This window comes from Hipposideros armiger, unplaced genomic scaffold, assembly GCF_001890085.2.
Source record: "Hipposideros armiger isolate ML-2016 unplaced genomic scaffold, ASM189008v1 scaffold_132, whole genome shotgun sequence".
NCBI lineage: Eukaryota > Metazoa > Chordata > Mammalia > Chiroptera > Hipposideridae > Hipposideros > Hipposideros armiger.
In genome coordinates this window covers 3,908,430-3,929,844 of record NW_017731482.1, presented here as the reverse complement: position 1 = coordinate 3,929,844, position 21,415 = coordinate 3,908,430, and the positions used below count along the sequence as shown (strand labels likewise).

Genomic DNA, 21,415 nt, shown 5'->3' with positions numbered 1-21,415 from the left:
CGCCCCGCCCCGCCCCGCGGCCTCCACCCATTTGAGGATAGAGGCGTGGTCTCCAGTGGAGCGGGAGGGCCAGGATTGTTGCGCATGCGAACTGGCCCCGCTCTGTGGGGCTAACTGGCCGGGAGGTGGCTGCAGAGTTCTCGTTGGGAAATAGGAAGGGATTTGGGGGCCCGCGAGGCTCAGCCCGACTCCTCTGGGCCCGATCAGGCCCTTGTTCTCCCTCTTCCCCTTCCTCCCAACCTCGCTCTGTCCTCTGTGGAATATCTCTGGGAGCGCCTTTTCCAGGACTGAGTTCAGGTCAGCAGGTGCGAGAGGGTTCCGTGCAAGCCCCGCGGAAAGCGTGCAGGCCACCGAGCTTTGGGCATGCATTCTGTACAGTGAGTGCAGCAAGGGCTAAGGCCGGGGGCTGGGAAAAGGACTTGAAGAGGCGTCCCCATTTCCATCTCCATCACCATCACTATCTCCAAGGTTCTGGGGTGGAGGGGGCGGACCCCGACCCCTGGAGACGCGAAGAGGGCCCTTGTCAGATGGAGAAAGCTGGGTCCAGGTCCATATTGATAATTTACGGCGCTGTAATAGGATGGCAGCAGGGTGGGGTATGTTTGTGGAACAAGACTGAGAAGGTTTGTGAATGACCAGCCCTGGTTCACAGTAGGGGCTCAGGGACTGTGGGCGTCCTCTCCAGCGCTCTGGGACCACAGGGCCGACACGCTCTCGTCTGCTAATGGGAGGCCAGTATCAGCCTGCTTCGCAGATGGAAAAACTCAGGCCCACTCATCTCCCCCACCAGTGCTCCCAGTCTGGGTTAAAGATTTCATCCACTTCTCAGACTAATTGGGTGTCTTCCACCACCTCACAGCCTCTGTCCAGGCTTCCCAGAGGTTTCTCCCCTGGGTGTAGCTCCAGCCCCTTGTGGAGCCTGCAATGGAGCCAGAGAAGGCTGGACTGTGCAGCCATGACCCACCACCCAGAGGACAATGTTCCAAGCCTGTGGCCCTGTCTGACTCCCTACCTGTACGCCATTCCACTGCCTGTGCCCTGGGCTGCGGCCTCCCCAGGCCCTCAATGTTCCTCTGAAGTGCTCTCTGCACTCCCACCCTCAGAGCTTGTTGATGTTATCTGCCCCTGCCCCTGCCTGAAGCGCTTTCTTTCCTCTCCACAGGCACATCCTGATATCAGGCCTCAGCGCTCATGCCGGTCTCCACCATGAAGCCCCGCCCTCTTCAGCATCCCCCCTTGCTTGCTTGTGTCTCTTCCAGGACCCTAAACTCATGCTGCCTCTCTTGGAGTTAGTGGTGGAGTCTCCTGGGGAGCAAAGCTGAGACTCACTCTGGGGAAGACGTAGTGCCTGGTGAAGCCAGGCAGCTCTGGCGCCAGGTCTCGCTCTGCTTGTCACACAATTAGGAAACGGCATAGCTGCCCTGTCTGCCCCCACACGTGTGCCCTTCCGCCTCCTCTTTCTCTTCTCTCCCCCAGGGAAAAGACGCTTCTATAGGGTCCTTGACTGGCTTTTCAACTTCTCACATCGCCCTGTAGCACCTGGGAGCTCATTTCCTCACAGGGCAGCCCTTTCCCCTCCACTTGGGAGAGTCTTTTGTCACCCAGACCTGAGCCTCCTCCCTCTTCCTAGTTCTGTAGAACTCCATAGCCCCCACCCACCCCACCAGAGCCCTTCCTGTTATTTTTATAGTTTTACGTTTCAAATTTAGGGCTGTCACCCAGCAAGTGTTCATTCTTAACTGCAGCATTAGGTAAGGACCCAGTTGTATGAGTACTTTTCTCCATAGAATGAGCCGCACCACCAGCTCCATATGTACATCCGTCCCACAGGTTAGGTTCCCCCCTGCACAAGCTGCCTCTGAGCTCTCTCCTCCCTTCAGTCTGTTCCAGCATTAGAGCCACACTGTTTGGATCATCATGGTGTTGTGGTTATAATCGAGTAAGGCCAATGTCACTTTTAACTCTTAATTTTCAACAGTGACTTAGCTATTTGTTTATGTTTTAGAATAAGCTTATTGAGTTCCTAAAAAAAAAAATTCAAATGAAATTTTGATGAGGACTGCATTGAATTAAAAAATTTGGGAAGAATTGACATCTTTATAATATTATGTAGTTCCATCCAAAAACATGCACTCTTTCTATTTAGATCATGGTCTCTGTTCTTTATTAGAGTTTAATTTTTTTTTCTCCATGGAGGCTTGTATATTCACTTAATTTTTAGATTCTTTATATTTTTGTTGCTATTCTAAGTGGTATTTTCTCCCAACCTTTTATTTTTTTAAAATGCCAAACCAAGAGAAAAGTGGTAAGAATGATGAATACCCTTATACCTTGTACTTGAATTCATCAGTTGTTAATATTTTGCCACATTTGCTTTATCTCTCTCCCTCTCTCTTTCACATACATTCACACTTTTTTCTGAACCATTGGAAAGTAAGCTCCATATTTTCCATGTGGAACATACGTATGTTATCTTTTATAACAATGACATTTTTGAGTGGGTTATGCCTGGTACAGAGACATGCTATTGGCTTTTGTATGTTGATCTTGAATCTGGCAACCTTATTGTTACAAGGTTGCTGGCATTTTTTTTAAAACCACAACCACAATTAGAATTACATTTTCTATCATGATCCTATCTTTACTATATGTGATTCGGTATTTCTATTTTCTTCTCTTGAACTGTTTTTTAATGTGGGTTTCAGACTCTGAATTGATTTCATGACCATGGGTCTTAGTTCACAGTTTGAAAACTGCTGCTCCAAACAAGGTTGGGGACCCGTCCTCTGTGCTCCCACAGTCAATACTTCCCCAATACGGGCTCTGATCAAACTCCAGCATTATTCTTTGCACCGGTGAATGTAGCTCTGCCTGACTGAATTCAGGGGTCCAGGGGCAGACAAACACAGTTTTCATCATTCAAACCAAACGCATCCCCTCCTCAGGGATGAATTCTGAGGTGGGGTCAGGCCTGGCCTCCTTGTCTGCCACAGACCAGCTGTGTGATGCTGAGCTGGTCACTGCTCCTCTCTGGGCCCACTTTCCCATCCATTGGGTGTGGGAGCAAGGAGGAAATCTCTCAGGGCTCTTCAGGTTCCAGCTTCCTGTTCCACCATAATCATTATTTGTTCTTTTCTTCTGGGTTTGAGGGAGTGGCTAGGTCGGACATCGGGGTGGGGCCTTACCTCTCACCTTCTGCCTCAAAGGGCTGCTGGCACCTGCTCCCAGGTGCCAGTGAGATGGGTGGGGCTGAAGAGGTTTTCCTCCCACTGAGGGCATGAATAATGTTACGGCTGTGTGTGTCACCAAATGGCCACCTGCCTCCTTCTCTCTGGAACCCAGAGATCTGATCTCTGGCCTTGTGCAGCTGCAGCCTTTGGGCTCCAGGTGTGGTTGACATCAAGTGCCTAGGGCAGTGATCAGGGCCCAGGAATGGCAGGCGGAAGGCTCAGGTCTAACAGACTTGTGTGACCTTGGGCAGGTCACTCCCCTACTTGGGCCTTGGTCTCCACATCTGGCCAATGGGATGATCATACTCCCTGTCCCCTGGTTGGGGGTGAGGATCCAAGGAAGTCAGGGGCCTCGTGGTGCTTCATAACATGATATCACTCCACATTAATTTAGATGTTCAAAATAATATCTGAAAATAATTTTTTATTATTTCTTTGCATATTGTTTAGATTTAGTCCTAGGTACCTTTTTACTCCTATTATAAATGCTGCTTTTAAAAAATGACTTTTCCTGAATAGTTACTACTATCTAGATATTAAATTGATTTTAGTATATTGATTTTGTATCTGGAAAACTTGATACTTTTTTATTAATTTAACCAATTATATATGTAAGTATATAGGATTTTTGTGTGTGCTTTCGGGTGGGTTTTCTATGTAGACCAATTGTTCTCAGTGGTGTACTGCCCCCTGGGGGGAGATTGGGAAATTTATAAGGGAGTTTTTTGTTGTGTTCAAGAATTTACATATCAAAATTCATATTAAAGTATTTTTCTTTTACTAATATTTTATATTACAATTAAATAATTATATTGAATTTTTGAAAATATATTTGTGGAAAGATTATATTATCTAAGAATTTCATTTCAGGACAGGGCACGTGGCATTAATTTGTTAGAGAAAGGGGAAGTTGGATCTGACAGAATTGCTGACCTCTGAGGTTTTGATAGTTTTCTTTTTTCAAGTTATTATATTTTTGAATCTTTATGTTGCTTTGCTGTGCTCTCAAGTCTTGGACAATGTGGAACAGAACTGGTGAAGATGGGCACATCTAGTCTTGTTCCAAATCATAAAGAAAATTCTTTAAAATGCCTTCACCTTTTTTACTGATTTTCTTTAAAATCACGAATGGATATTGAATTTTATCAAAAACATTTTTTTCGTTCTCATCTGAGATACTCACATTTCTCTTGATATGATATACCTTACCTCATTGACAGATCTTCCTTTTTTATTTATATATTCTGATTGCTTTTCTAATACTAAACCCACCTTGAATTTCTGGGATAAACCTATCAAGGTGCTGATGCCTTCTTCTTTTTACATATTGCCACATTCCGTCTGCTAGCATTTCGTGTAGGATTTTGCATCTGTGTTTGAGTGAGACAGATGCATCGTTTTCCTTGCTCATGATATCAGTTACGCTGTCAAGGTAAAGGGCGTTGGGAGCATAGTCTCTCGAGGTCCAAGTTTACACTCACCCAGGGATCCGCCTCTCGCCTCCAAGCAGAAACCGTGGTAGGCGCGCCCTCTGGCGGCCACGGGCGCGCACGAACCCGATGAGCGGGTCCAGGGCCAGGCGAGGGGGTGGACAGGTGACACGAGGTGGTGTCAGGGTTGCGCAGGCTGCGTGCCTTTGCTAGGCCTGGTAACTCGAGCAGCCCAGCTTCAGAGACGGGGTGACCAGAACCTACAGTGACACAGCAGGCCTGTAACTGCGCCGTACTGACCCTTCTGAGCTGTGAAGTTTCTGAATCTCAATCTCTTTATAATCTGTAAAGTGAGGATAATCCACTTGCCTGTCAGGGGAATGGGAGGAAGTTGTTAAAGCACAGAATTCAGACTTTCCGGGCTATACGGAGGTGTCCCCTCTAGGTCTCAGCATTCTTGTTGTCTTGTCTGTGCAAGCACTTGAGAAATGGCAGCTAGTGGCAAGGGAATTCAGGATTAAGGATACTCAATTGTGTAGAATGAGAGTTTGCGCGCGCGGGGGGGGGGTTCTGTGTGAAGGAAGGACATTTGTTCATTTATTCATTTGTGTTCATTATTTCATTATTGTTCATTTATTTAACAAATATTCATTGGACACTGTGGTAGGCAAAATAATGGCCTCCAAAAGATGTCCACGCCCTAATCCCTGCAACCTGTTAGGCTACATGGGAAAGGGGAGCTAAGGTTATAGATGGAATGAAGGTTGCTGATCAGCTGACCTTAACCCTCCCTTGGGCGCAATGCAAAAGTTACGAGCTCCGGCGCAATGCATCTACTAGATGTGTGTATGACATTTATTTATTTAAATTGAAAATGAATGACAATAACATGTAAGCATGCTTATTATTTATTCAGAATGAAATTTTAATTTGCCACAAAGTAAAAACAATATATGTTTATTACATAAATTCAGTATAAAAATCAACAGAAATTCAAAACAATCTGTGAAATCAGTTGCGCCTGATGGAGGGTTAAGAAGGAAGATAATCCTGAATTGTCCTGGTAGGTCCAATGTGCTCACAGGCATCCTCAAAAGTGTGGCTATATTCAGCTACTGTAAGCTGGGAGCTGCTGAGCCAGGGCAGTGGGCCTCGCTCTCCTGGGGCTCTTTCGGCCTGGGCTGCTTCGGGGCATGGTGGTCTCAGGGGTCCAAGATGGTGAAGGCAAAGGCTGCAAGAGCTTTTGAGACCCGGGCTTGGGAACTTGCATCATGTCACATCCACCACATTCTGTTGGTCAAAGCAAGTCACAAGACCAGCGCAGACACAAGGGGTCAGGAGCAGTTCCCAAAACTTGTGGTCATATGTATCCTACTAATGGGTTTTGAGGAGGTACGTGGTCTCAGAAGGCAAGGAGTGGTGTAAAGGGGGAGAGGGCACACTGGGCAGAAGCACAGAGGTCTGTCTGGGAATAAACAGGGCATGTCTGGGACACATTCTAGGCTTACTGTGATTGGAGGGGTAAATATTGAGAGTTGAAGATGCAAAGATAAATTAAAGTTACCCTGAGAAGGGACCTGAATGCCATACCTGCCATTTTAACTTCATCATTTGCAAGTTTTGACAAGTCCATATCTGGTTTCAAGAGTATGTTATAGCAGCCGATACGGTGGGATAAATGCTGGAGAGGACAAGCCTAGAGGTGAGGAACCCAGAGGGGGCTGGTACAGTGATCCACGGGAGAGAGGGGAGGCCCAGGCCTGAACTGGGCAGGGGCTGTCAAAATGGCAGGGATGCTGTCCTCAAAATTGGCAACTTATTGGGTGCTCTGTGAGAATGTGCACGTCTCAGGGTCTTCGTCCTTCTTGCTAATTTAAAGGGGCCTGGGGATGGGATGTCTGGATGAGAAGAGAGAGGTGTAAGAATTAGGGGCAAAGTGAGTGGTGGGAGAATAAAGGACTGAAAGAGGATGGAAGCACCAATTAAACCTGGGGCAAATAAGAGCAAGGCTGCAGACCTAGGGAGGGACCTGACCGTATTCCTCCCCAGAGTGAGCCACTCCTGTCCCACTCGTGGCTGAGAGCCCAAGGCTTGGCACAGAGCAGGCGTCTATCTGTCCAGGTTAGCGAATGACTTAATTTTGTTAACTCATTTTTGTTAAGCCCGCTAAAAACTCATCTTTCCGGCTTAGCAGAAATGTTCTTTTGGAAAGTGTGCGGATGAATTGAAGGAGGAAGAAAGTTCAATGGGGGTAAGTTTATTGGAGTAAAATGAACAGACTTTAGGACAGGCAGCTGTGACCTCTAGAAAGGTTCTCGAATGGCCAGGGAGGAACTTAGTGAGATATATGTAGCTGGTGGGTGTGGCAGGATGTGTACTGTTCAGGAATGGAATTAAAGCAATCCTACCTAACTCCTTTTTAGCCCTCCCTTTTACAATGGCTGGGTGTTTTAATCTAGTGTAAAAAGTCTCAGCGAGGCCCAGTGCTTGTTCTGCCACACCCTAGTCTGAAAAAAATTGGTGGGATAAAGCAGAGGAATCTGTCCCCAACCCAAGACAAACAGGTTCTGTGGGTACAGGCAGGCACCTGGTGACCAGGAAGGAGGGGAAAGTTGGATGGTCCCTTGTTCCAGGTTGAACTGGTCAATGAGAGAAGGATTTAGAAGAGGAGTTGACTTCTCTGGTTTGTCCAGGAGTTTTGAGGTACCCCTAGACCTAGAGGTACCCCTAGGCCTAGACCAGGCACTCTTACTCTTACAGGAAGGATCCCATTTAGAAAACTCACTATAATCAGATTCATACCACAGCATGGTGCTAACCCTCAAGACAATCTTACACTTTACAGATGTAGAATTGAATATTTAAAGTTAAGTGACTTGGACACAATCACACAGCTTTTCAATGGGGGACCAGGATGCTAAGCCAGGTCTGTAGACACCAACGGGGACATAAGTATGTAACAGCACCGTCAGGACTAATGGTGCTGGGCTCCAACTCAGAGCCTGCTGTCTCAGTGTAGCATTGGGTCAGGGTTGCTGCCCTCCACCCCTCATGCCACGCGAAAGGCCCAGCCCAGCCGCTGGTGTCCACAGACCCTGAGGATCTAGAAACCAGGCCCTCGCTCCAGGCATCCTTTCCAAGTGACTGTGCCTCTCTTTGGTTGGAGGTGCCCTTGTCCTTCAAAATTCTTTGACCTAATCCTTGAATGGTTGGTTTCTAAGACTCAGTCTGAGACACTCTTCTTTTCTTCCATCTCATCCAGTTCCATAACTTCAGATATTATGTATGTTTTTGATTCTCAAATTTATATCTTTAGCCCAGATCTCTTAGCTGAGCTCCAGATTCACATTTTGACTATCTTAAGCTCTCCCCCAGGATACAGTGAGTCCTCACTTAATAGCATCAATAGGTTCTCGGAAACTGTGACTTGGAGCAAAACGACGTATAAAAGAACCAATTCTACCATGGGCTAATTGATATAAGCAAGAGTTAAGTTCCTACTGCATATTTCTGGCCACAAAATTATCACCAAAATTCTAAATAAAGCCCTAAAACACTTCTAATATTAAACATTGAAATAAACGTGAGCTATGCATACATTTAAGAAGGATGAATAAAAACAAGTAAGATCATTCTTTTCCAAACCGCTTATTCCAGTTCAGAGTCATGCATGGCTGGAGCCTCTCCTGGCAGCTCAGGGTGCAAGACGGGACCCACCCTGGACAGGACGCCCTTCCATTGCAGGGCTACTCACACACATACCCACACTTACTCACATGGGGACAATATAGACACGCCAGTTAACCTAATGTGCATATCTTTGGGATGTGAGAGTGTATAGACATAGATGTGAACAAAGCTAACTCCATCTCTGTGTCCCAGATTTCATTTCATGTCTAAGTTTCATGCTGTGAACTTTGACCAACCTCACTGTCCTTAACAACCATATCAAAGTCTTCTAGTTGACGATTATCTGTGTTCCTTCAAATGTAGCCAAAAATATTTTTGTCAGTAAGGCCAGAATGGCATGACCACCAAGATAAATGTCAAACTGGTGATAGTACCAATTCTAAACAATCATTTATCACAAACCACCAGGAGGAAGGGCCTCTGGTTGCTACTGAATTCTTTGTCCCTTTGTCTTGTCAATCATTAGTACCTGAGTTATACTTAAAAAAAAAAAAGAAGAAAAAGAAAAAGAAAAAAAAAAGTACTGTAATGGGGGTCTGGAGCACAGGATAATTTGCACAGAATTGTTGGGTCATCGGTCCACTCCTACCCCACATTCCTGTCAGTAAATTATCCCATAATAAACCCTGTTATTTTCTATGACGTTGCCTGCTTCGTTTGTGGGTCTGAAGATACCTTCTCGTTAGGGTGTCCATGACACCTTTGCCCCACCATTAGACAGGGAGGAAACTGGAGGACAGAGAAACCCCGGCAGATTAAAGGAGCACATGCAGACTCCACCCAGTGGCCCAGTCTGGGAATCAATTTTGTTTTCTTCTCATCAATGTTATAAAGAAACAATACTGAATGAAACGATATTATTTGAGGACCTGTTGTATATATCTCGCAGACTTCAAACTCAACAAATTTGAAAACTTACTTGATAACTCACCCCGAATCTGCTTCTTTCCATGTAACCCAGATATATTTGATTCTCTGTCTCCACTTCCAGTGCTGCTCTCCACCGTTCTCTCTCCTTGGACGACAGCATTCTCCTTCTATCTTGTATCCCTACATCCACACTGGCTCCATTTAATCTATTCTCTACCCTTTCATGAATTTCCAAATGCAAATCCTTACTGTTGGCTTTCTCAGCCCTCTGTGACTTAATTCCTGCCCTTGTCTCCAGGTACGTCCTCTTCCTCCGTACCAAGCCTCTTTACCTTTCCTAATTCCTCTCATCATTTAGGCCTTGACATAGTGTCCACCTTCAGTGAAGTCTTCCCTTCTCCAGTTCCCTAGTTCACACTCTTAGAGCCCTCAATACTCTTCCTCCAAGACACTCAATCCCACGTGTAACTGGCACAATTGTTAGACACTAGACTGAGTGCCTTATGGAAGGCTGTCTGTCTTGTTCTCCACTGTTCTCCTAGCACCTAACTGGACACAGCATTCCAGTTTGTTGAATGGATGGCACAGTGCCAGATGGTCCCCACAGAGCAGGACTCAGAAATGAATCCTCTTCCTCTTTTAATGCTTTCTCCACTTTTTCCTTTGAGAATCAAGCCTTATTTTGGCACACTAATTTACCCTACCTAGTGAGATGGGTCCTGCTTTCTCTCTCACCTAGGTAGATCCATTCTGCATACCAGTTCATGGCAGAAGCAAAAGAAAAAGGCAAAAATAAATAAATAATACCAGACTTGCCAGAGCTGAGCCCAGAGTAAGATCAATAAGCCACTAAATCAAAATGATGCATTTTCGTGTGTGGCAGAGTAGTTTAGCAAGGTATGTCCTGTACATAGGTGGAATTAAAACAATTCTAACTTTGTTTTAGTCATCCCATTTACAAAGTACAGTGCAACATGCTTTGCAAATTCACTTGTGTTGTCTGTCAGGCGAGGTTCCTGGTTCACCTCTTGCCAGCTTTTCTGTTGATCCAGGCAAGGCTGCCTCTCTCTGACACACAAAGGAGGGGACAGTTGAACCTCCCACATGGTCAGCAGTGATGGAAACTACCCTTTCCAGCAGGCTGAGCTAGGAACGCTAATATTTAAAAGGACATACGTGGCTTATGCACTACTTTTTAATTTTTTCTGTTTCTGATCTGTCCCCCTTTATTGTGTGAAGCTGGAAAGTTGATGTGTTTACTCCAGAGCTCTTAAAGTTGAGAAAGCTATAGATTTATAGATCAGAAGTATGTAATTGAGAAGTTATTAGCTTTTAGCCTTGTAAATTACCTAGGCTTGGAGTGGAAAGGTACTACAGTACAGTTTAAGACTGAATACAAAACAATCCTGCCATAATTACTAAACATCCTTCCCTGTGAACAGGATTGCTGCTGGCCTATATGGCCCCCTTCACTTGGAAATTGGAATAAAGTGTGTCCTGAGAATGTAATCCTACCAAAGCACACACCTTGACATGCTGAGTACAGGCTAGATTTCAGACTCCACTAAGCCCCGCCTCCAACTGAGTGACTTTGTGTAGTGCACAAACTGTACAACTAACCATGGCAGCCCTGCCTTTATATAAATGTGTAGATATATTAAATATAAACTAGGGATAAAACATTACCAGAAGTCATATTCAAAACTATCATTTAATACTTTCACCTATACAGGGGTAATGGATGCTGAAATATAGTCTAGATTATAGCAGATTAGATAAAAATACATAATTCTATTATTTTCTAGAACAATGATTGTGGCATTGGCAAATCAAATAGAAAAAGTGAATAAGCAGATCTGAGATCACCTGGAAATGGTTAGTTCCTTGTATAGATTCAGTACAACCTGTTTATTAAATAATTGTTAGCAGAACAAACATATACCCCAAAATTAAACTAGGAAAACATATTAACTTGAACAGTTTATCTGTTGGTCACATTTATAAATGACTCAGAAATATTAAAAGTGTGGAAACACTTGACAGTAAACAATGCCCGATCAGTACACTAAACAGAAATTGATGATAGACTCTATTTCCTGAAATAGACTCACACATATATTAATTGGTATTAAACAATTTAGCTCTAAAAAAAAGAGCCAAAAAAGAAACAAGGAGTAATCGTGGAAAGGACTTTGAACTTTTCCTTTTTTGAATGTTAAAAAAAAAAAGCGTACATGACTATGATAGCTTATTAGTTCCTTGAAAACTACGACATGACTCATTTCATATGGCATGAGAAAAAATGGTCTCAAGATCTCAATTTTCTGGAAGTCAACTGAAAAGCTGAATGCAACTAGCATTTTTGGACTTTACAGTAAAATCATGTCATTTTTTCAAAAGTTTAGGCATTTTGCAGCAGGCTGTTGCCAACCTAGTAACACTGATATGAAGAAATAATTTTATAAATAAACACAAATTCTATGATTACATTCAACAAAGAGGTGACAGATGTCTTAAATGTATAAAATATTTCCTCCTGAAAAATATACACGGATTGTCTTGCATAGAGGTGCAGTGGGAAGTACGACAGGACTTCCGTTACAGAGCTCATTTGCTGAAGGTCTAGAGAAGGGAGGCAAACTCCAAGAACCAGAGGCTCTGCAGTCCACATCCATCTCCACTGCACATTCTTCTTTTTATGTGTTTAAACAACAGTCTTAAAATGTAAAAATCATTCCTACCTTGCAGGCCATACAACTGCAGAACGATTTCGCCTGTGGGCTGTATGTAGTTTGCTTGCCCCTGGTCTAGAGCCATTTCTCATTTTCTTTCAGGTACAGATGATTTCAGAATGAGTGTTTGTAGGGGACCCTATTTATGGGCTTAAAGAAGTCTCTAATAAATGTGCCCAGCTGCAACCTTTCAGTTACTTCTGCAAACTCAATTTAGAAGTGATGACCTACAGATCTGACCTATAGATTGCCAGACATTTCAGAAGCTTTATGGCAGTTTTGTGAATATTTAAATTACCAATGACTAAATCTAGTTCAAATATCAACATTGTGCTCTCTAAAGCAATGACGCAGGTCTTGTTAATGAGGGCCGAAAGGAGCTGTGAGCAGAAATAGTGGGACCTGTGGTGGGTGCTGTAATATTGCCAGCTGCTGAGCTAACCAGAGTGGGGCAATTTTAGGTCACGCATGCCTGTAATCGAATTTCTTGAGTTAGGTTTTAGGGTTTTCTAGTAAGAAATATTCTTGTAATCATTTTCCACACTAGCTGCAAATCAAAACAGGTAGTAATTTGCTGAATTTAATGATACATGAAGGTCTTGTGAAACAATACTAGCTATTTAAAATGTATTAAAATAAGTACTTATTCCAAATGCTTATTCCAAATGGCTGAATGTTCAGCGGAAGCAGAAATTCTGTAGCTAATAGTTCTGCTTAAATTTTTTAGTCTTCTCCTTAGCTGCTCTGATTGCCTATCAGAGAGAGGAATGATGTTTGATGAAACTTGTTATTCTTACGTTTTCCACTTTCCCTCAATGATGTCAAGGCTTCATCACCCAAAGGGCAAGTTTATGGCCCAAAGCCACAGTTTCGTCTTCAGTTTGAATTTCAAGTGAAGCAGTATCTATATCTGGATCTAGGTCATTTACAAATAAAATACTGAATCATTAATTACTAAACATAAGTTTATCTACTTTTGACTTATTTTTAGAGACTAGAGATATTTGGGTTAATAAACATGTTCTTTCACTATATTCAAACATTGTACTATTAAAAAACATATGCCTGTAGACATTGAGGTGGTATATTCATATATTTGATAATCTACTATAGAGTGCTGACATGTAACAGTTCACAATTGACTACTTCCTCTTTTTCACTAGAAATTAAGGGTACTAAGGGTTAAGAATTCTAATCAATATATGTAAATAGACATACTAGAAACAAAAAGAAGGGACTCAATCTTGAAAGGTCTCAAAGAAATGAAAGATGTGTTTTTGTTAAGGAAAAAAAGAAGAGTAATTTTGTCTGAAAGTAGTTGCTTAGAGGGTGATTAAAGATTGTTCTAGGGCTGGCCAGATGGTGCAGTTGGTTAGAGTGCCAGCTCTGAGCAACAGGGTCGCCACTTCGATTCCCACATGGGCCAGTGAACTGTGCCCGGGCTGAGCTGATGAGCTGCCAGGTGGCCGGCTGTATGGGACGGTGGGCTGCACTCTTGTCCCAGCCCTCTCATGTCTGGAGAACTGCCAGATAGCTCAGTTGGTTAGAGTGCGTGCACACAATGTTCCCTTCCTCAATTCCCCAATAAAATCTTTAAATAAAAAAAAAAAGTAAACAAAAAAAAGATTGTTCTATAATGAGAAAGTGGAAAGTGAAGGACAAAAACGTGAATGGGTTTAGAAAGTTGTAAAGGGTCTGCAGAAGGTGGGGTGGGGTGGGCGGGCATATCTTATTTATGTGTTCAAGCTGGCTAAGAACGAATGCATTTATTTATAATTTTAAAAAATGAGCTCATAGTGTACAGGTGTAATTCCCTGTTAAAAGGACAGTTTCTTGGATTATTGTTCTGTTCTTTTTTTAAAAGATTTTATTGGGGAATTGGGGGAGGGGAACAGACAAGTTGCTGTCGTTTTGTTCTTCAGTCTAGTTGTGGAGGACGTTGCTTCACTGGCCCATGTTGGTATTATCATTGCACTATTCCCGGGTAAGGCAGACCGGCCGCCGGCCTCTGGATGGCCGCTCACGGCGGCTCTTGGCAGCTCACACGGGCTGATGGCCGCTCACGTTGGCTGCCAGCCACACACGGTAGCTCATGGCAGCCCACTGCAGCAGGGGCTGCAGCCTACACCATCGCCGGCGACTCACAGCAGCCCAGCTCCAGGTCGAGCTGTTGTTCACCATCTTAGCTGTAGAGGGCAGTGTCATTGACCCTATGTGGGCTCCGAACCAGGGCCCTGCTGCTCAGAGCTGACGTCCCAAGCCAGCTCTTAACCAACATGCCACTTGGCCGGCCCCTTATTGGTCTGTTCTTAATAAGAGACTGCAATTATTGTCACTTTGGTTAGTTACATGGGCAACTAAAGTATTGTTTCACAGTGACCTGTGATTTTATTTCATATAGTGTTCAAATGCTTTGACAACTTCCCAAAATCAAATTGTAAATGAAATTTTCTTGACCTCTGACAGATTTCCCAGGAAGCCCCTGGGAAATCTCAAAGGATTTGTTCTTTCTGCCTTGTAAAAAGAGTGATGTTAAACTAATTAGGTTTATTTGATATGTTGAATTGCATAGCAAGCATTGTCAAATAAGAGATGCTTAATTTCCGTAGCTTATATTTGTATGGGCATATATTATTAAGTAGTTCAGAAATTGTAAGAAGTGTCTAGAACCTTGTCAATGTCATAGCTGTCCATGATATGTCCTGGTGCAATGTGATCAGTCATAACTCCAGTTCTCTTAAAAGGTTGAATGTCTCAGAGACAACCAAATCTCTTTGTTAGTTGCGTTGTCATAAACACTCACCAGATCTTTAACCATGGGCATTTTTAAGCCTTTTGCCCTTCTCAGATATTGTTTTACTCTGATGCTTTTCTGAAAATGCTTGTCATCAGCTACAGGCTTAATTTTCAACAAAAAAGGACTATCTCAGAAACCCACGGAAAAGGCTACAGCAGGTACTCTGTGGTTTAGGCTTCTGATGTCATTGCTTATGTAACTTTCAGACTATACTACTAGACTAAATAATGATTTCCAGAACTAATGGAGAAACTCATGGGTTCATAAAACTGCTAACCCAAAACTAAGGAAGACCTGAATTTATCACATGGGACTGAGTAGACTGGTAAAGAATAATTATGATTTCTTCTATGACTTTTTCTTAGAGTATTGCTGGTTCTTTAATGTTCTAGTTTTCTGGATTCAGGGAAATGTTTTTCTTAAGCTATCTATAACTTATAGCAATTTAGTGGATTATATCTCTGTAAAGAAAAATGAAACATTTTTTCTCCTTGTCCGATCCCTCCAAAATTTGGAAACTGTTATTGAATGCTCTTATTTTCATGGCAATATAGTTATTTGAATAAGTTCAATAAGAATTTGCTCTCCTTGTAACAGGACACAACTGGAAAAGACTGGTTATATTACCGAGGCTTTGACTGAAATGTCATATTTGAGATGTGCATAGAATCAAATATAACCAGTTTTAAGGAACTGAGTTTGACTTAAAGGAGCCAGTGCTTACAAAGCTCTCCTGAAAAACCAGCCTGGTACCCTTCCAGGGTTCCCAGCCTTACGGGTGAGGAAGGCAGGCCCAGGAAGTTCGGCATGGGTTGGGGACTTTGAAGAGGAATTCATCCAAATCTGTAGGTACAGCAAATGAAGTCTAATGGTGAGCTCTTGGCTTGGTCTCTTAGCGCGAGGCTTTTAAAAGTCCAATCTGAGATTTCCAATAAAAGTTCCAGCAAAACAAACCTTAAAAAGCCTATGTCATCGATTACTATTCTTGCTGCACGTACATAAACAATCAGGCCAAGTTTGATGAGACTAGACTTGTGTGCAAAGAACAATAGTCTTACCTTGATTATCTTTGATAAAAATGGGGGGTGATTATAGAGAGACATTTTATGTCTCAATGGAAAAGTATATTAACAGACTTATCGAGGATTAATAGATTCAGAATCCTGTTCATTCTTTGAATTAGTTTTGCTGGATCCTGCCATCTTGTGCATTTCTGTGAGTAACTAACATTTCCAATTTTCTTTCAGTCCTGACTTGGCATCACTAAGAACTAAAACTGCCCTCTTCCTGAAACCCTGCAAGCTGAAGCTGGACGACTTGACATAACTTGAAAGGATTTATCACAACCGTTTGCGTCACTCAGGAAGTTCACCAGAACATGGTCCTTTGAGTTCCGGGAAATAACCTTGACTGGGACTGCAACTGCCATCCTTACTCCATCATATAAACACGCTTCGAGACCAACATCTAGAAATCCTTTTGATTGACTGACTGCCTTCCGGACTAAAAAAAAAAAAGAACAGTTTATAATCTGTTCCAACTATTAATTTTTGTTTTTCCTTTTGTTTCTCCATAAATCGATGTCTTTTTTTCTGCTTGTAAATCTCTAACTTCCCAACTTGTAATACAGATTTCTCCACAGCCACCACCTCAGCTTCTGGTCTGTGGAAGTTTTAGACAGGGGAAGAAAGGGATCCGGAATACATCACCGTGCATAAAAATTATTTTGAGATGAAAGCATTTGGAAATCAACACATACAGGAAGAGGCCTTTTTTTCTGAACTCCTTTTATCTGCCAAAAAGCAGAGCCTCCTAAAAACACTCAATGGTCACAAACCCTCTCTCTCTTCTGGGTTTCAGTACCACACCTGAACAGACATTGTCACAAAACCATCATAGCTTCTATTTACTCTTCTAAGGGCCCATTATCTTTCCCAAAAGTCATTTGTTTTCTCAGTCCCCTTTCTCTTCTTCCCTTTCCCTTTATTAAGGTGGCATATAAGCCTCAAATTCTGCCTCCTTGAGTCACAATGTTCTCTGCACTCCTGTGTATGCATGTGAATAAACATCTGCCCTTTCCCTTGCTAACCTGTCTTTGTCAGGCCCCCAACTACTGAATCTCAGAGGTCAGAGGAAACGTTTTCCCTCTCCAACAGGAGGTACTGTTAAGCCCAGTGGCATGCTCACATACACCTTAGCAATACCGGCAACTTCTCTCCATCTAACAACTGCGGTTAGACATTAAAATGAAAAAATTTCCTAATTCTTAAAGGAAGTATAACAGTTTAAAAAACAGCATTGAATTTTTCCAGTCAGATAGGTCACGACCATTCTTTTTTTTTTTCATTGTACAGCCCTCCCCACAAAGGGGTTTAATTAATTACCTTTAGCCAAATTCTTGTCATTATTTCCGAATATTTACAGCATAGTGAATAAGCTGTAGTATTAGACACTGAAAAACAAGACCAAGTGATCAAACTAATTATATTATGGCATTGATATGATGCAAAATGTAAGACAGAGGTAGATCTGAAAATCACTACATAGTTGCAAATTCCAATTATAACTGGTTCTCTTTGAAACATCAGTTTTACACAAATGCTTATCCAGTAGCACATCATAAACCACAGGGTTAAAAGAATTTCTTCTGTCATGTAAATGTGGAACTGGGAGCTAAAACTGTTAAACTTAGCAACAAATTATTTTTTTCAAGAGCAAAGTAATATGGAACCCATAGGATGCATAAGAAAACATTAAATTATTTGACACCTTTTGTGGGCACTGGCTAAATTCTGAAGTTGTCAGCATTAAAACAGAACTTAGTTTTTTCAGGCATTTAAAGATTTTCATGCATTGTGGACCTGAAATTTTTGGTCTTTTGATTTTCTTTGACTCACACTTCCTACCCTTAGTGTAAGAAAAACCCTCTCAGTGTAAGGAAAGCCCAGATTTTAACAGTCTGCAAAATTTTGCAGTAAGGTTAAACCATATTACTTGATCGAATTCTGCTAAACCAAATATCATTATTTGTGGTTCTCATTTGTAGATTATTAAAAAATGAATGTTTCTCCTGTCATCAATTTAAATAATATCACAAGGATAAAAGAGATCACTTCACGTCTTGGCAATGTTTCTTGAAAGCACCAAGGTGGAGCTGTGTGGTTAGTGATCAATCAGATTAACATAACCTTTCACCTAGTTTTTCCTTTAAAAAAAAAAAAGTTGAATTGCTTTCAATTTTCTGGAGTGAAAATGGCTGCATAGGAAGGATATTAAATTGTGCAAGCAAATTGCTCTTTCATGTCCTTATAAAGAATTAATATTTTCTAAAATATAATTTGCTATAGGGCTCACAGATGAGCACCTTTCACATCAGGTAATATGCAAACAAACCATTATTTGCTCAGTAGGAAACAGGTTTTTTAATACACTCTAGATAACAGCAAGTCTGCCAAGAAAATAAAGGGAAGGGAGGGGTGTAGTAATCTAACCCTGTAACGCCCACCCAGAATCCTAGAAGGAAAAAATAAAGCCATTCAAATAAAGATAACTGGGCAATATCCTGAAGGTCCATAATACTCGATATGGCACAGGTACAAACTCTTGAGTGTGCTAATACTGGGGATGCTAAAAAGAGCCACGTATGAGGCACAAGCTAACCTGTAAAATCAAAGAGCCTGGATTTAGACTCTGCTTTTGGCTCAATACTTCTGAAATGTTTTAGGCTGAGCTTTCATGCTGTTTTCACCACAGAAACAAGGGTCTTTGAAGAATTGGCCACAGTGTTACAAGTCACCCAATGATGCCCATGTTTCTCCAGGGAGGTGCTGGACAATTTTATTCAACAAGTGGTGGCTGAATTGCTTATTCAACAAACTGCTCTAAAGGGCTTCTGTCAGGGTGTGCTCTCTATACCCTTAATCTGACTTAAATACTGCAGAACCTCAGTCTCCTAACGTTTAGCAGCATTATCATGAAGGATGTGCCTTTGTTTCTTTATACAGCTTCCTTATGCAGAAGTGTATCTTGAGTGAAGGGTACAAAAGACAATGGTGTGAAACAAATGAAGTCATTAGAAATGTAAGATGGCTGACAGCCCAGGCAGCTGCACATGAAATGTGGCCAGAAGTCAGAACCTTGTGGTAAAATAAAGAATTGTCTTATGGGCTGTGTGCTGGAACTGTCTAGTTTCATATTTTCCTAAGGCACAACCAAAGTTCTTTTATTTTTTGGCAAGTGCTTTTCATGCTGGAGGATCATAAAAGTAGGTGGAAGTATCTGCCTAATGGCATGTTGGCATGCCAAGGGAAGGAAAATAGTACTCGGACTAAAACTAAGGCCAGTAGGTGAAGAAAAACAACAAAATTTCAATTGGTTTTAAATTTGTGCTAAGGCTACTTACTGAATACTGGCAAAATGACAGAACTGTTTAATACCTTTGCATAAGAAAAAAGAGCCTCCTTTTGAAGCTGGAGCTCAGGGTTTAATCTGGGGGTAATGTCACCATGTGGGAAAAACAATCTGGATTTTATAATAATGTATAAGCAGGAGAAGTAATAAAAATGCTAAATGGTATAGAGCTACAACTATGGTGCTATATGCACAAAGGGGTTAAATCTGGTTTTTAAATCCAGACAGGTGTTATGTTTGTGAAAAGTGGTACAATTTGTTATACATTCAAACCCAAACTAGAACTAGCTGCCTTACAATGAGATCTCACTGCCATTTTTTAGCACTTTAATTTTTGGGAGTTCTGTTACAAGTTCAAGTACATTAGAGCTGTTCTTAACCCTTTTATCTATTTCCTTCAAACAATGAAGGAGTAAGTATTCTAATAAGCTTTATGTAAATAGGATCCTGATCATTTAGCTCTAGTTAACACATTTCCCTGGGCATAACCATGGCCTCTCTGAAAACTGGAAAATATTGCATAATTTAAAAAGTCAGAGTATAATGACATTCACTGGTAATGTCGAATAAATTATGCTAGGAGGATGGAATATGGATAGGCCAGACCACCAATCATGTTTGCCTAGCCATAAAAACAGTAACAACTTAAAGATCCGCAAAGATCAACAGAACAACAACCTTTAACTGGCTGGAGATACAACATTCTACAGGTGTCCTCGTGGCCTTCATAAAGGCTACAAGATGACCCACCCACTCTGATTGGCTGTGGCCACACACAGACATGCCAGGGCTGGGATGTGACAAGTACAGAACACAGTGGCAGGTCTAAGCTTACTTTTGAAGCTCTGACTTGCACAGAGGCAGTCAGTTAGGAACTACCAGAATCCCACTGATAGCTCTTTTTTTTTTACCTTGGAAAACCATCCATGAGGTTACTCTGACAATACTATAAATCAAGGCTGACACAGCTAAATGCTGGCTCACAACTGGCCATCTGGATATGCGGTTTTGCCAGTCTTGCTGTTTTCATTATTTAGTCAAAAATTAAGAAAAGTATAATTTACATGCAGCCCTTGTCAAAAAAGAGGAAAAGGTTAATTTCCTATCATCAGTACAAACTGTTAACCTGTTAAGAAAAGCCCAATTTTTCTAGTATTCAAGTATATACATACACATCACATCTGTTTCTTTTTAAACATCTTAGGGTAAGAGTGCAAAGGAGGAGGACAAATGAGATAAAGACATGAGCTAAACATCCATCAAGCCCCATTCCTCATTTGCTGTGTGGCTGGTAGCGTCTGTCAGAAAGTCACTCCTTTGCTGCAATGGTCATGAGCATGTAGATCTTTAAGGATTTCCTTATTCACTTGGCCAGGCCGATGGTAGGTGGTTTTTTTTTGTTTTGTTTTGTTTTGTTTTCTTGGTGGAATAATTTATCACTGCTTCCTGAGAGGCTCAAACAGGATCACTGGCCAGATTCCGAAGAGAAACTGTTTAGAAACAAGTTAGGTCAAAATGAAAGAAAAAAAAATTGTTCTATGTTATCCCCGAGCCAATGAAAAAGAGCCCGTGGGCTATGACTATAGTGCCTGGTAGGTTTGCTAGCGATTGTCCTGGTAGTAAGCCTGAGCACAGCGTGTTTTTTCCAGGCTTGCACCAGATCTCAGAAACTATTTTTATTTAATTTATTTACATGTATTAAGTATCTACTTTATCAAGCATGGAGCTGGGCATTTAAATCTTCTCAGATCCTTAACAACTCTGCAATGTAGTTATTAACAGCTTCATTTTATTGCTGAAGAAACTAAGGTTTAAAGACACTTGCCCAAGGTCACAGAGCAGTAAGTGGAGGAATTAAGATTCAAGAGCATCTGGTTCCAAAGCCCGTCTTCAATCCACTACCTCTCTACCCCACCCCCTTCTTCCACCGCCATCCCATCCTCCCAATATCCTCCCTCTCTCAACACACACACACACACACACACACACACACCACACACACACCCACCCCAGGAAGTGGATTTACCTTCACTTTTGGCCTCCATCTCAGGTAAAGTGTTCTTGTATATACACTGAAAGAAAAGGGGAGGAGAGATAGCTCTTGAGACTGATTTTTAATCCATGCAAACTGGCTTACTGGCAAATTTAACCATTGTGCCTCTGTATATACAAAGAACAAGCAACACTGGTATAGCCTTTGTTCTTTTAGCAACCATTTTTTTGAGTGCCTCCTCTGCAGAACACTTGGCAAGATGC

The 21,415-nt window shown here is 42.0% G+C and overlaps 1 protein-coding gene and 1 long non-coding RNA gene across 3 annotated transcripts in view; one reads left to right on the top strand and one right to left on the bottom strand.

The window, feature by feature from the left end:
* Window positions 1–120: 120 nt before the first annotated feature.
* Window positions 121–17,491, top strand: LOC109386339 (uncharacterized). The gene is made up of 2 exons (XR_002124777.1): window positions 121–297; window positions 15,997–17,491. It is a non-coding gene; the product is annotated as an uncharacterized LOC109386339 (long non-coding RNA).
* The window catches only part of ACER3 (alkaline ceramidase 3), a 105,687-nt gene continuing 101,491 nt past the window's right edge, over window positions 17,220–21,415 (bottom strand). For both annotated transcript variants that reach the window (XM_019649389.1, XM_019649390.1), the window contains exons 10-11: window positions 21,186–21,231; window positions 17,220–20,649 (exon numbers count right to left, since the gene is read on the bottom strand). In XM_019649389.1, the coding sequence (XP_019504934.1) occupies window positions 20,596–20,649; window positions 21,186–21,231 (100 nt within the window). In that variant the 3' untranslated portion in view covers window positions 17,220–20,595. The remainder of the gene's footprint in view (window positions 20,650–21,185; window positions 21,232–21,415) is intronic.